Raw genomic sequence first — 15,639 nt, 5'->3', positions numbered from 1 at the left:
TCATTTCAGCTTAGTGGCGCGCGGCAGGGCGGCTACCGGCAGGAGCGTGAGCGGCGGCGGCGGAAGTGGTCGGCTAGCCGGCTCCCCGCCGACACCATGGTGAGGGCTGCGCGGCTGCGAGGTCTCTCCGGGAGGCGGGGGACGCGGCCGCCGAGCGCCTTCGGGGCGGGCGCTGAGGCAGGGGCGACACGGAGCTAGAGTGCAGCCAGGGCCTCGATTCTGCCCCCCGGCCGCAGACGAGGGCAGGGAGGTCTCCCAGGGCACCCAGCACGTCGCTCTCAGGGAATTTAGGATTGGACGAACGTGTACTCATAATACGTCTGCCTAGCTGCAGTCTTCCCACCTTGCAGATGGGGAAACCGAGGCCTGAGAGAGGGGACCCGGCAAAGGGTCCGGTGAACGCCTTAGAGTGAGTTCGGGCAGGGAGTGGCTCCAAGTGCATCCGACCTAATCTAACTTCATATATTGGAAAGGTGGAGCGACAGGGGGCCGATCTGAGTTCTCAAATTAAGCCAGTTCTGAGACTTTCAAGACCTGCAAGGTTCTTAGAATGTTAGCACAAGTCTTCTGTGCCACTCGTTTTCAGGCTGAAAAAAACAGGCCCATAGAGGAGATTTGCCTTCTCCCTGGATCACACAGGGTGTCGTTTCTGGAGAAAGGGCATTTTGAACCACGAGTGGAATCACTGCACCCTCCCAGTTCACTGAAGGAGAAACTGAGGCCCTGACCGGAAACCTCTCCAGAACCATGCTGCTCTCGGGTCTGGAAGTTCTGGACTTAGGCCAGAGAGTGCCTGTACCTTCAGAGTATAGACAGGGAGGTGCGCCTGGCTGGCTCAGTTGGTAGAGCATGCGACTCTTGATACTGGGGGTGTGAGTTCAGGCCCCGTGTTGGGCGTAGAGCTTACTTTAAAAAAAAAAAAAATGTGTAGGGGTACTTGAGTGGCTCAGTCTGTTGAGCGTCCAACTTTTGATTTTGGCTCAGGTCACGACCCCAGGGTCATGGGATGGAGCCCTGTAGCTGAGGATGGAGCCTGCTTTGGATTCGCTCCCTCTGCCCCTCTTTTTGCATGCTCTCTCTCTCCTCAAAAAAAAAAAAAAATTAAAATGTGTGGACAGGGAAGCAGGACCACACAGAAATTCAGAGCCAGGCCTCCTAAGGAGAGTGCCTAGCCCATCAGCACCAGTCACCCTGAGGGTTAGGGAAGGCTTGCACTAAATACTGCTGGCTGTTGCAGGAATTGAGAGAAGGGAGTGTGTTCCTCTCTGCTGGAGGGCAGAATTGACCTGAGGGCATGGGCGGAACCGGAAGTTTCCTTCCTCGTCAAGCTCCCTGGAGGCAGGATCTTTGACTTTTATCCCTGATAAGTTGTTGCCTGAGCCTAGAACAGTGCTTGTGGAAAGACTTATTTTTTCAGCCTGAAGAATGTTCACGAAGGGACAACGCATGACACGCTGCCAGTTCCCTGTGGTCATGGTGGGGCCGAAAGCAGGAGGTCTGGAGGGTGGATCCATGACAGCTTCCTGAATTGGGAGCCTCGGGAAGCTGTCAGGTCTAGCCTTAGATTGGTTTAGACCTGAGAACCAGACCCCAGACATTCTGAAAAAGCCTAGAGGAAGGGAGGCTCTTTTCTGAAGCTTTTGACTTTCCCAACTCCAGATAGCCTTGTCTCCCCCAATGGTGTCCTGCCCTGTGCCATCTCCCTGGTCACCTTCAAGAACTTCTTCCCCACCGAGTCTTTTAAGTTCTCAGGGATCTTCCCCTTCCTCTAGCCTCTGTCTCCGGCTCAGTTTAGGGATAAAGATCTGGAAGATGGCAAGATGTGGACACTGCTCCCGGCCATTGCAGCCTTGGGGGGACTGTTCCGATGCCACCCCTCCCCATCTGAGCCTCGCCTTTTCTTATCTGTGGGGTGGGGCAGTTATTCCACCCACACCGCTTGCCTCCCTGGATGATGTGTGCATTTTCTTGTGTATTTGTTCAGCAAATATTTACTGAGTCCCTCTCAAGTGCCTGGCTCCAAGCTCGGCACTGGACAAAGTCCACACCCTCTGAGTTTTCCAGTCTAGCCAGGGAGACATAATAAACAAGATAATTAGAGACTGGCTCTGTCCTATAATGGAAGCAGCAGTGGGTGGCCCAGGTGGAAATCTCAATCCCTAGACGAGGTTATTATGAGGGCTTGGCCAACAGCCTTAAGAAGTGATATGGGAGCAGCTACCAGCCTGGGGAAGGACAGCTCAGGCAGAGGGAACTTGGGGAACAAAGGTCGTACAGCACAAATGGGTGTGGCTTGTGAGAAACCGAATGGTCCAGTTTGGCTGGAGCTGGCTTGGCCTTGTGACCTGCCTGGGGCCTGGATGTGCAGGGGAGTGTTGGGAGCAGGTTTTGGTGCCTTCTGTGTCTCAGACGCCTTCTCAGCTGCTTTGTGAATAGGGCACTGCCAGTGACAGCCGAGGAAGCCGTGGCTTCTTCAGGGCTGTGGTGCCAGTAGCCGGGACAAGGGAAAGGCCAGCGCCGGCAGAGAAGCCTATGCCTGGGTGGCTCAGTTGAGTGTCAGGCTCTTGATTTCGGCTCAGGTCCTGATCTCACAGTTCCATGAGTTCGAGCTCTGTGCTGATTGGGATTCTCTCTCCTTTCTGTCTGCCCCTCCCCCGCTCACACTCTCCCTCCCACTCCGTCTCTCTCAAAAATAAATAAATAAACTTAAAAAAAAAAAAAAAAAAGCGGGGCACCTGGGTGGCTCAGTCAGTTGAGCTCAGGTCAGGATCTCACGGTTTGTGAGTTCCAGCCCCACATCTGGCTTGCTGCTGTCAGCCTGTCAGTGCAGAGGCTGCTTCGGACCCTCTGTCCCCCTCTCTCTGACCCTCCCTGGCTTGTGCTTTCCCAAAAATAAAAAGAAGCTGTGTATGCCGTAGGAGGACCCCTGTGGGTCCCCTGCTGACGGACATCAGCTTTCATGGGCTTTACCAGGATCTTGCTGTGTGTCCCTGGAAGGTCCCTCCTGCTCTGGCCGCTGGTCCCTCATCTAGAGGGGCCTTGGCTGCACTTCTCTCTGCCTCTCAGTGCTGAGTCCATCTTCTATGCCTTCCAGGGCCAGCCTGGCCCTGCCCCCTCAGGTAATCTGGGAGGAAGACCCGAGCGTGTCACCCTGGTCCACGTTCCCATTTTGGACACAAGATAACAGGCTTGCCCAGGAAAGCCTGAAGCTTCTCCACTGTAAAAGGCGACCGAGGCTCGCGGCCCCCACGTGGGAGTCGGAGCCTCCTGTTTTTCCATGGCTCTCTGCACCCGGGCACCATCGCACAGATGAGGGCACAGGAGCTGCAGGTTGTCTCTTTGGGGCCCCAGCCTGCTTGCCCGCCCTCCTCTCAGCAGCCACCTCTTCTCCACGTGGCCCCTTCTTCTCTTGCCCTTCCAGGAAGCCAATACAGGAAGTGGGCTTGGGCCTGGCTTCCTGCCGGCGCTGGACCTCCCCTGGGCAGCCCTTCATAGAGAAGGTCTATGGGATGTGGGAATCCCCGCTCAGGTCTTTCCACTGGGGCCCCCCTGTGGGGGTTGAGGGCCATTTCTGGCCTCCAGTCGCCACCACCTGGAGAAGCAGCTGCCTTGCGTTGGGAGGGTGAGGGCAGGCTGAGACTCCCCTGCAGAGAGCTTCTGGGGGGCAGGGTGACTTCGGATTCCAGAACTGCCAGGACAGGGTACAGTGAAGCTCCCGTCCCCCCCGCTGAGGCAGTGTCTCATCCGTGGGACCCTCGGTCCGGAACCTTCATCTGGCCTTGCCGGCTGGCCTGTCATCGAATCCCGGACCCAAGCACTGCCACCCGAGGTCACCCTCCTGGAGACCGAGAGGCAGGCCCTTAGTATGTGGGTCGTGATTTGTACACCCAAAATGAGAAGAGCAGATTTTTTTTTTTTTTTAATATCTTGAAAACTTTGTGTGGGTGATATTTCAAAGAGTGCATCTTTTATTTGCTGTCACTTGTAGTAATGACAGATTTTTTTTCTGGAATGTTTCTTCCTCCTACCTGATGGAGTGCTCTCTGAAAACCTAGCTCAGACGTAGCCACCTTCGATGAAGGCTGCTTGGCTGCCCTTTGAGGCGTGGGCTCAGCATGAACTGCCTTCCAGCAAATGGGGTCAAGCCAGGCTCTATCTCTTACTAGCTCTATAGTGCCCAGCAAGGTCCTCAGTCTCTAAGCCTCAGTATCCCCATCTGTAGAGTGGGTGTGACAATAACCTCACTGAGGATGAAGTTGAAGGAGCTGCATGTATTCACATGGATGCATCTCAGAGACAGCAGTTGAGTAAAGAACGCAACCAGCGGTAGGATCTGTGTGCTGTGATGCTACTGATAAGCACGGAGGACTAAGCCCTTTCCTGTCGAGGGTGTAAATATATGCAACGTGAGTTATAAAGAAATGCCCTTGGTCAGCCCCAAGACCAGGTGACTGCTGCCTCTGATCTTGGGCAGGAGGCAGGCTTTTGAAATTTTACCACACCGGGAGGCAGCGTGTGTCCTGGGGTTGGGCAGAGTTGGGAGCACGTGTCTTCTATCGGGGTGAGGGATGCATGCTCCCGCACCCCCAGCACTGTGATGAGCTGGCAGATTTGTGGGACTGGAGTCCCAGCTGTGCCCAGAGGCCAAGGCTCCTTGGTGCTGATCAGACAGACAAGTCACGTGCCTTTGTTTGCCTTACAGCTTCCCTTGTCACTGCTGAAGACTGCTCAGAATCATCCCATGGTGAGTCCGTGTGGGTCGGGGGCAAGGAGTTTCAGTGGGGGCCGGCCTCAGAATGGGGGTGGGGACACTGGGCAAAGGGTGAGGCAGACCTGCCCTCCTAACCCTCTTCTGCCTGTGTCAGGACTTGGGTTAGTTCTGCTGCTTATAAAAGTAATACATGCTTATTAAAATGTTGAACACTGGGCCACTTGTGTGGCTCAGGCAGTTCAGCATCCGACTGTTGATTTCGACTCAGGTCATGATCTCACAGTTCATGGGATCGAGCCCTGTGTCGGGCTCTGTGCTGACGATGCAGAGCCTGCTTGGGATTCTCTCTCTCTCTTGCTCTCAAAGATAAATAAACGTTTAAAAACTTAGGGGGAAAAAATGTCAAACACCATGGGGCACCTGAGTGGTTCAGTGGGTTAAGTGTCCGACTCTTGATTTCGGCTCAAGTCACGATCTCAAGTTTTGTGGAATCAGGCCCCAGGTCAGGTTCTGCGCTGAGTGCGGACCCTGCTTGGATTCTCTCCCTCTCTTTCTGCCCCTCTTCTGCCCCCTACACTTACACACACACATGCTCTCTCTCTCTCTCTCAAAACAAATAAACTTTTTTTAAAAATGTCAAACACTAGAGATACATAGAAACTAGAAGCTCCAGGGGCACCTGGGTAACTCAATCAGTTAAGCATTCGGCTTCAGCTCAGGTCATGATCTCATGGCCCTTCAGTTCGAGCCCACGTTGGGCTCCATGATGACAGCTCAGAGCCTGGAGCCTGCTTCAGATTCTTGTGTCTCTCTCTCTCTTTGCCCCTCCCCTGCTCATGCTCTGTCTCTCTCTCCTTCAAAACCAAGTGAACATTAAAAAAAACCTAGAAGCTTCTCTTCATTAACCTTCCCAGCAAATTAACTATATCTTTGATATATGCACATCTACACTTTTTTTTTTTTTTTTAAGTAGACTCCTGGCCCAAATGGGGCTCAAACTCACAAACCCAAGGTCAAGAGTCACATGCTACACCTACTGAGCCAGCCAGGTGCCCTGCACATCCAGACTTTTAACATACGTGTATAAACATGAATGTGCTTTTTAAAAATATACGTGGGATCACATAACGCGTGTTTTTTCCCTAAATGACTTTTGCCCATAATCATACAGTGTGTGATATATGTCAGTATATTCTGTTCTCTCTTTTTTACTGAAATATAATTCATAGACAGTTCAATCTTTTTTTTTTTATGTTTATTTACTTTTGAGAGAGAGAGTGTGTGTGTGCATGCACAAGCAAGCAAGTAAGGGTCAGAGAGAGGGAGACAGAAGATCCAAAACAGATTCTGCGCTGACAGCAGAGAGCCTGATGTGAGGCTGGAACCCATGAACTGTGAGATCATGACTCGAGCCGAAACCGGCAGCTTAACTGACTGAGCCACCCAGGTGCCCCTGAACCTTTTTTTTTTTTGAAGTTTTTACTTAATTCATTTATTTATGCAATCTCTACACCCAACAAGGGGCTCAAACTCACAACCCCGAGATTAAGAGTCACATGCTCTTCTGACTGAGCCAGCCAGGCGCCCCTACCATTCAGCCTTTTAACACATACAACTCAGGGGTATTTAGTACATTCACAGTGTTGTAAACAACCAACCACCTCTGTGTAGTTTCAGAACAATTTCATCACCCGGGAAGGAAACCCCATCCCTGTTAACAGTGACTCCCCTTCCCCCAGCCCCTGGCAACCACTAACCTGCCTTCTGTGTCTATGGATCTGCCTCTTCTGGACGTTTCCTAGAAATGGGATCATGCACTGTGTGGCCTTTTGTGTTTGTTTTCTTTTACTCTGCATGATATTTTTCGAGGTTCGTCCACATTTTAACGTGTATCAGGGCTTCGTTCCTTATGGCCATGTGATACTCCTTTGTATAGACATACCACAGTTTGTTTATCCATTTGTCTGCTGATGATGGACATGTGGGTGGTTTCTATTTTTTGTCTTTTTGGGATTGTTTTGGCCACAGTGACATTTGTACACTCGTTCTTGCGTGGATGTTTGTTTTTATTTCTCCTGGGCAGGTACCTGAGTTGATTCTTTTTTTTTTTTCCCCCCAGTTGATTCTTTTTTAAATGTCAGCATATTTTCAGAATGATGTGCTACTACTTGTGTTTTCCCAAAACACATTAAAATAGACGAGTAAGGGGGCGACCGGGTGGCTCAGTCAGTTAAGCGTCCTACTTCAGCTCAGGTCGTGATCTCACAGTTCATGAGTTCGAGCCCCGTGTCGGGCCCTGTGCTGACAGCTCGGAGCCTGGAGCCTGCTTCGGATTCTGTGTCTTCCTCTCTCTCTCTCTGCCCCTCCCCTGCTCATGCTCTGTCTCTCTCTGTCTCTCACTAAATAAATGTTAAAAAAATAAAAAATAAAAAACACAAAATGAATAAAATTTTTTTAAAAAGGCTTTAAAAATAAATAAATAAATAAATAAATAAATAAATAAATAAATAAATAAAATAAAACAAAACAGACGAGTAAGTAAGCGTTGGATGGAAAAAGACTTTCCAGACCACCAAAGCTCACCCATGTGCCATCAAAGAACACCTGCCCCTGGCACACCTGCCCGGACCAGCTGAGGTGTGCCTTCCCAGCTGTCATGAATCAGTGGCCACTGTTACCCAAACCTCGCTGGTTCCTTTAAAGAAAGCTTTGTAGAGGATTTTTTTGTGGGTTTGTTTGGTTTTTGTTTTTTGTTTTTTTGTTTGTTTGCTTTGCACAAAAAAATTGGTTTCGGGGCACCTGGGTGGCCCAGCCGGTTAAGCGTCCGACTTCGGCCCAGGTCATGATCTCACGGTTTGTGGGTTCGAGCCCCGCATCGGGCTCTGTGCTGACGGCTCGGAGCCTGGAGCCTGCTTCGGATTCTGTGTCTCCCTCTCTCTCTCTCTGCACCTCCCCAGCTCATGCTTGCACTCTGTCTCTGTCAAAAATAAATAAACTTTAGGGGCGCCTGGGTGGCGCAGTCGGTTAAGCGTCCGACTTCAGCCAGGTCACGATCTCGCGGTCCGTGAGTTCGAGCCCCGCGTCGGGCTCTGGGCTGATGGCTCAGAGCCTGGAGCCTGTTTCCGATTCTGTGTCTCCCTCTCTCTCTGCCCCTCGCCCGTTCATGCTCTGTCTCTCTCTGTCCCAAAAATAAATAAACGTTGAAAAAAAAAATTAAAAAAAATAAATAAATAAATAAATAAATAAATAAATAAACTTTAAAAAAAAAATTTTTTTTTGGTTTCATCATAGAAGTCTACGATGCCCAGCAAAACATACAGAGGATGTAAAACGTGTCGCCTGTAAGATGGGCCACTGAGGCCGGGGGTCAGGGGGTGGGGATGTGTGTGTGTGGACCATGTTAGGCACCATGTGCTGTAGCTACTGGGTCCCAAGAGGTGCTAGGATGTGTCAGAATGAGGCCCGGGCCATAGTCCCGTAGCTCTTAGAAGTAGGGCTGCGCTTCCCTTGGGACCCATGGCTGACTTGGGGCCGTTTCTTTCCAGCTGGTGGAACTCAAAAATGGAGAGACATACAATGGGCACCTGGTGAGCTGTGATAACTGGATGAACATTAACCTTCGAGAGGTGATCTGCACATCTAGGGTGAGTGCCCTCGTGCCCTGAGTCTGCGCCCACTGCCTGGGGGCCTTCTGGCACAGCTGGTCAGGCAGGGCCAGGCTGGTATAAGATCTGGGGCTTATAGAGCCTCAGCGCCCTCAGGGGAGTGAAGGTCCCTCCCTGCCCTTGTGGGATGACATCTGCCAGGTCATCCCGCCCGGGTAAGGCTATGGAAGAAGTCGGGCTTAGGAAGGGCGGGGCCCGAGTGACTGGTCCAGGTGTGGTGGGGGCAGATGTGCGGGCCTCCAACTCCACCTGGTGCCCCGGACTTTGCACCTATGGGGACGCTGCCCCATCCCCCCACCTCTGGTGCCCATCCTAAACAAGAAGGACTTAGGCCTAGGGGGCACTTCTGGTTTCAGATCCCTAGTGTCCAGGTAGGACGGTGGCCTCCAAGGCAAACCTGACCTTCCTTGTCAGCCTCTGCTGCCTTTGGTCCTGGTTGTGTATATCTCTCGCCAAGCAGGCCAGGGTGATGTGGCCATGGGATGTCCAGGCCACCAGGGGGCGAGGGCAGCCCTGTGGCCCTGTGGACTAGGAAACTTGTTTACCTCCCAAGGCCTCAAACCAGGAAGTACAGGGCCAGGAGGACCCCTGGATGGGCCAGGACTGGAGGTCTAGGGTCACAGGCCTCCCCAGCCCTCAGGATGACCCACAGAGCAATGAGAATGATGATAGTGGTGAAGGCAGGGCTCTCTACTGCTAACCTGTGTTGGGGTTTGCCAGGGCTTTCCTTCTGCCTCGATTCCAGTCTCCATCCCCCTTTTGGCAACAGCCCCCTATGTTACAGGGGAGGAAGGTGCAGGGGGACCATCCAGAATGGGGCTGTCTTGAGCCCGTGGGCAGGTGCCCTGAGGCTTGCCATCCCAGAGTACAGCAGAGCACTAGGCAGCCCGTCTTGCCCCTGGGCCGTCCTCCTGGATGGTTCACACCCCGGCAGGCAAAGTGGTAAGTGTGACCGTCTCCCCTCACCTGTGTGGCTCTGTGCCCTGCTTCTTGTGATGGTACATTGTGGGAGGTGTCCCGCTAGAAACTTTCTCCGGGTTTTCATGCCGCCCTTCTGGCAGCAGGTGTCTGGGCAGTTCCAGTGTGGCTATAGCAGACGCTGTCACAGTGCATAGCCGAGCACGTGGCCAGTAGGTCTGTGTCCACTGCTGGGGCCTGGAAGCAACCGCCAGTTCTCAGGGCGAGGTCAGCCTTGACCTCCACCGCCAGCAGAGACTGGACCTGTGGGTCCTCCTGGGTCGTCCTCCCTTTGTATCTACTGGTTGGAAAGAGAGGCCGGTGTGAGGTTCAGTGTCACTTGGGCTCTCCGGCATCCTCATCTGTAAACATGTGGTAGCAGCACCTCCCTTGGGCAGCAGGCAGCATGGGCAGGATACAGACACCCCAGGGGCCAAGAAAGCACTGGAAAGCTAAGGTTGGTTGGAGGGTGGTTTCAGCTCAGGCTGCTCAGCTCTTGCCAGGGAATGCAGAGTAAGCTCTGGTTCCTGCAGGGAGTGTGCTGGGCCCAGCCCGTCCTTGGCTAAGGGAAAGCTGAGCCCTGAGCAGCCAGTCCCAGCCCTGAGCTTCCATGGAATCATTCTGTTTCTGTCAGGCTGTACTTTGCATCCCTGCGGACTTGGCCCCTGGCCTACCTTTCCTGGGAGAGGAGTGCCGCGAGACCTCATGGGATTCCTGTGCGGGTTGGGGGCTTGCGCACACTCTTGGGAAGAGTTGGCCCCCAGACATTCCTTTTGGCCCTTAGTTTTCCATTTCTCATGTTGAGTACTTCCACTGGGCCAGACCGGCCTGACCCAGGCACTGCTGGGAAGTGTTATGCATGAGGACCGGGGGTTTCAAGGAGGCTGGGAAGCAAGGCCTGTCGGGGGTCAGAGTTAGCCAGACATGGAAAAGTGGGAACAGCATGTGCAAAGTGCTAGAGGCAAGAAGCCCACTGTGTGTTCCAGAAGTTTCCATCTGGAAGGCACGTCATCGAGAGCTGAGAGAGGGCAGCCAGGGTGGGGCTAGATCTCAGGCCCTTGGGAGCCACACTGAGGAGTTTGGACCTTGTCCTTGGGCCAAGGGGGCCCTGATTGGGTTCTGAGAAGGGAAGTGTCTTGGTCTGATTTCTAGGGATGTGCAGGGAGGAGAGGGCTGCCAAGACTTCTGGCTCAGGGTACCAGGGGTGGGGCTGGAGAACTAATCTGAAGGAAGAGGCCCTGGGCTCCTGCCCAAGGGCAACAGGAGGGGGTGTGGAGCAAGGCCTTGTGCTGGTCACAGGGTACGGGGCGGGGGGGGGGGGGAGGCAGTTGACATCCTAGGACCTGCAGCGTTGGCATTGCTCCGGAGTCTGTGACTTTGCAAGCCTTCTAATCTCTCCAGCCTTAATTAGCTCCTCTGAAAACTGGCATCATTGGTTGCCGCCTCTGGCCAGCCTTGCCACCCCCTCCCGCCCTCTTCACCGGTCACACAGAGTCTCTATCCCACTTACTTGTGTCCCACGCCCAGCTCAGAGCCTGTCAGGAGACATGTGGATGAATGAATGAGTCAGGGCAGGAGGAGAGGGTTCCAGAAGGTGGGTTCTAGAAGGCTGAGGGCAGGAGAGTGGAGGGGCTGGGCCATGGCCAGGCTGTGGCAGTGCCTGGTACGTAGGGCCACAGCCTTCTCTGGGCTGTGGGCCGCAGGTAACAAACCCTGTCCCACACTGGAGGACAGGTCGAGAATGAGGAAGCTATCTCATGTGATCCCCTGACTCTTCCTGTATAAAGGGATACCAAGGGTCTGGAGAGATTCCACTGGAAGGCAGCTCCCCCACCCCCCCACATCAAGTCCAGGACTGAGAACTTCGCAGGGGTGATTGCAGGTGCAGGGAGGCTAGGACTGTGGCCCAGGTGGGAATGGGGACATGAGGGACAGATGTGCCCTGGCCATCTGCACCCCCTCTGCAGGGACTCCCCCCATGCTCCCCTGATCTGAGACTCCCCCTTCTCTCACACAGGATGGGGACAAGTTTTGGCGGATGCCCGAGTGCTACATCCGTGGCAGCACGATCAAGTACCTGCGCATACCTGATGAGATCATCGACATGGTCAAGGAGGAGGTGGTGGCCAAGGGCCGTGGCCGCGGTGGCCTGCAACAGCAGAAGCAGCAGAAGGGTCGAGGCATGGGGGGTGCTGGGCGAGGTAGGCCTTTCTCTCCCCTCATTCCCCCCGACCCCTCCAACTGGCTAGGCCACGGGGTCTGCCCGGGCCTTGCCGCTGAAGGGTGGCTGCAGCAGCACGTGTCAGCCATCCCGTCCCAGTGTTGACATTCTTGGGTGGTGCCGTCACGGTGCCACAGGCCTGGCTCTGAGCCCCCTACGTAGAGCTGGGGGTCATGACTCACAGGGCTCTCCTGGTGCTGCTGTTTGCTGCCTGCCCCAGCCCCACAGGCCCAACCCAAGGAGCATCGTGTAGTCCTGGTGGGTGGTGCTGACCCCCCCCTCCTCCCCGACCTGGGCCCTTCTGCCCGGCAGCAGTCATCGGTGCTCCCTTAACTCTGGGTCCAGCTCAGCCTACTGATGCGGTGCCTGTGCTGACCTGGGACTTGAGCCCTCGTCTGATGCCCACCTGTGGGTCCTGGCAGGTGCTCTGGGCATGGCGAGGCACCTCCCCAGCTTCAGGTTCTCCTCTGCAGAGAGTCTGGGGGCCCCTGCCTCACCAGGTTGCTGGTGAGAATCCCAGCTCAGGGCCTGGCGTGAGACCCTTCCCTGCTGTCTCTCCTTTATACAAGGAAGAGTTCATGCCTTTTTGATGGACTCCCCTCACCCTACCCCCAACCCCGGGATTATAAATCTGGCTTAAAATTCAATTTGTTGTGCAGTCAGCTGTGGCCTGAGCCCAGAGGCCATCTGCAGACCCCCCACCCTCCACTCACTCCTCTTGTTGGAGGGCCCTGGCTTTGTCTCTTCCATCTGTAGGGGCCTTCTGTGTGCCAGGCCTAGGCCCCCCCCCCGCCCCCGCCGGGGGCTCACAGGCAGGGCCAGGACGGACAGAGTCAGCCCGGAGCCTCGAGGTTCCCGTGATCGTCAGGAGTGAGCCAGAGGGAGGAGGCAGAGAGGGCACTCCAGATGGAGGGTTACCGAGGCCTGGGGGTGAACTGGGCCTTTTCCATACCTGGGGGCTGGCTCTTCGTGCTGGGGGCCACCACTGTTGAGTGAGCTGCCCAGAGGAGCAGAGACAGGGAGGAGTAATTCCTTGGGCCACTCTGAAAAGAGAGCCCATGGGACCCTCGGCGGCAGCTGGAAATCTCACGGTGTGTGGCAGAGCTGGTCTTGCCCGTGAGAGGTGAGGAGAGGCAGCTTCTGCGGGCATTGGCGTCAGTCCCTGTAGGGCCCGCTGTGGGTTTGTGGCGGAAGGGGGACTGTGGGCACCTTTCTGTGTCCCCATGCTGCCCTGGTCCTTCCGGGTCCTCCCTGGGTGGGGTTGTGTTCTATCCCTGACTACTCAGCCTCCTACACAGCTCCTACCTCGGGCTCCACATAAAATGTCTTAGAAACACAGGCCCATCACTGGCCAGCGGGGGTTAGAGGGCAGAGAACTCCCTTATCCCCGCCCCCAGGCTGGACACACAGAATCTCCCAACGGTTTCTCTCCTGGGCCAGTGGGTGTGGGCGGTGCCGGCAAAGAGAAGCCTGGGTCCTCAGAGCTGGGGGCCTGTGCCCCTCCCCCTGGGCTGAGTGCTGTCCCTGTTCGGGCTCTCGCTCCCCTCCTCCTGGAAGCCATCTGGCTCTGTCCTTTTGATGACTCCCCCCTACCCTGGCCCCAGGCCCTCTCCCAGGAAGCCCGCCCCAAGCCCCCGTGTGACTGGGAGCTGACCTCTGTCCTCCCTGCCATCCCTCGTACCCCTGGGGAGCTGGTCTTGTCCCTCGTCAACACTGAGAACTTTCTGGAGCACCACCCCACATCTCAGCTGGACTTCCAGACCCGGCTCTGCTGCAGCCCCCTCCTCTGTTTTCACAGGTGTGTTTGGTGGCCGGGGCCGAGGTGGGATCCCAGGCACAGGCAGAGGTCAGCCGGAAAAGAAGCCGGGCAGACAGGCGGGCAAACAGTGAGCCGCCCCTCGTCCCCCCGAGACTGAGCTGCCCCTGAGCATCTGTTGCCGCTCCCTGACGCTGCGGTCCTGCTCTCCGATTCGGGAGTGTGTTCAGAGCAAAAAGAAGAGGCAGGTGTTGGGGAAGAGCCCCCGTCCCTCCCCGTCTGTCATTTTGTGATCCTTTTTACGTAAGTCCCACCCCCACCCCCACCCCTTTATTTTTTAAAGCCAGCAGTTCTACAGTTGGATATGTTATTTGGTGTTTTTGGTTCTGTGATGCCGCAGCTGACTCGATTCCTGGAAGATTCTGTGTTTAATATGTCTTTAAAGCCCTCGCTCTTGTTTTGAGGGCGGGCGCTTTCCAAACAGGCTTATTTTGCATTTTGAGTTGGATCCTCCTGTGGTGAACAGACCGGAGGTTTTTATTTTAAGCTGTTTGCACTGAGATTGACAGCCTTGGGAGTTTCCTGAAACACGGACCTCAGAACTGCCTTTTGAAAACAAATACGTAGGAACGTATGCCGCCACAGAAGCTGTTCCTGGGACGTTGCTGCGCCCTGCCCCTTTGCCTCCTCTCTCCCTGTTTGTGTTACAAAAATAAAAACAAATACAACTACCAACTGCAAATTCCTAATTCCTTTTGAGCCATTGGGCACATCTAGAGTGTGGTATCCTCAGGAAATCACAGCCCCATAAAAGAAGTTTCCTTTCGAGGGTTGCTGCCTGTCTCGCCAAGGGGAAGTATTTCAACAGGACACTGGTTCCGTGTCCCATGATGTCCTTTTAAGAAAGAGGTGGCTGTTGTCCGGGCGGTGGGAGTGGCCCTCCAGCACCAGGTCTGCCTGTCATCCCTGGGCCCCTTTGCAGAGAGAGGTGATGCGGGGAAGTGGGGGGAGGGAAGTCCCAGGGAGGAGCCAGCGTGATGCCCACGCAGCCCATCCTTGCCACCAGTGTCCTGCCCTCCGCCCCTGCTTTGTAAGCACCATTCACACCAGGTTCACTGAGAGAAGCTGTGACGAGCGGCTGCCTCCAGCAACGTGCGAGGAACCTTGTCATGAGGCTCTTATCTCCTCTCCCAAGTTGGGGCACAGACGTGATCTGCCTGGGATGTTGAGCCAGCACTTTTGCAAAATGCTTCTGTGCCATTGTCAGCGGACTGATTTTCCTTGTTGTTACAAGTGAGGGGAACCGCGGGACAGCCTGGTGCTGGGAGGCAAGACGGGGCACCAGCCGCTTCCCACCAGAGCGGGTTCTCATCGTCACCGTGTCGAGACCCGTTCTCAGGGGTGATCAGCATCCAAGGTGCTGCCTGAGACAGAACACTGGTTGGAGCTGCCGAGGGCTAGCCAGGCAGTCTCGCAGGTAGCCACATCCGAGACTCCTCAGCCCGTCTCAAGATGTGCTCTTGCCCTGCCCCAGGCCACCACCGTTGCTTTTCCCTCGGGCGCCCCTCGTGGGACCTGCTGCAGCCCGAGTATGTGTCGAGTGTCAAAGCAGCACTCTGGCGCGGACGGGGGACAGGGCATGGAGGCAGAGTGGAACCGGGGGGCGCCTGGCAAAGCCCCAGGCCCAGAGAGATCACATCCCTCAGAGACTGCGGGCTGGGGGTGGGGGGTGGGGGCAGGAGCCAGAAGGACGGGTGGGAAGGGAGATGGCCGGGTTCTCAGCTCCCCTCCCCCATGGCCCCGGACTCACAGGCCCATAAAAGCCTGTGGGGCCCCGTCTGGAGAGGCTTTGATGAAAGCTGGGGTCAGGTGTCCAGCAAGGCTGCGAATGGGAAGCCCTTTGGAGTCCCCGCCCCTTCCTGCTTCTAGCAGTTTGGTTTTTCCTCCCCTAACCTAGCCCCGCCCTGAGAACAACTAGAACGAGAACACGCCTTTCACAGTTCAGGGTCTTGGGCCCAGGCTCTCCCTCCCCCCCACCCCCACCACGGCTCTGCACTGGGGCTCAGCGCCGGCACCGGAGCCAGCCTGCGTAATCGCGGCTTCCCGCGTGTGTCGCCAGACATGCCAGCCGGCCCTGACCTTTCCAGCCAGGCAGCCCGGGCTTGCAGCCCAGTCCCCTCCTCGCCCTCCCGTGACGTGAGCCGCCTCATCAGCCCAGTCCGCTTAGGTGCAGTGGGTTTCCGGAAGGTTCTGTCTTTCTGAGCTGGCTGTCGGGACGGCCCCGTTTTTCAAAGCTTCCCGGTTGGTTTCGAGAAACCAGCCTCGGCCC

At 55.4% G+C, this 15,639-nt stretch overlaps 1 protein-coding gene across 1 annotated transcript; it reads left to right on the top strand.

Annotated features, from left to right (window-relative positions):
- LSM4 (LSM4 homolog, U6 small nuclear RNA and mRNA degradation associated) lies at nucleotides 1–14,045 on the top strand. Its single transcript, XM_030304612.1, has 5 exons — nucleotides 1–99; nucleotides 4,703–4,744; nucleotides 8,257–8,355; nucleotides 11,351–11,534; nucleotides 13,353–14,045. Exons 1-5 carry the CDS (start codon nucleotides 97–99, stop codon nucleotides 13,442–13,444), a joined length of 420 nt encoding a protein of 139 aa, XP_030160472.1. The 5' UTR covers nucleotides 1–96; the 3' UTR covers nucleotides 13,445–14,045.
- The last annotated feature ends 1,594 nt before the right edge of the window (nucleotides 14,046–15,639 follow it).

This window comes from Lynx canadensis, chromosome A2 (assembly GCF_007474595.2).
Source record: "Lynx canadensis isolate LIC74 chromosome A2, mLynCan4.pri.v2, whole genome shotgun sequence".
Lineage (NCBI taxonomy): Eukaryota > Metazoa > Chordata > Mammalia > Carnivora > Felidae > Lynx > Lynx canadensis.
The sequence above is the reverse complement of the archived record's forward strand: the minus strand, read 5'-3'. Positions and strand labels throughout refer to the sequence as shown.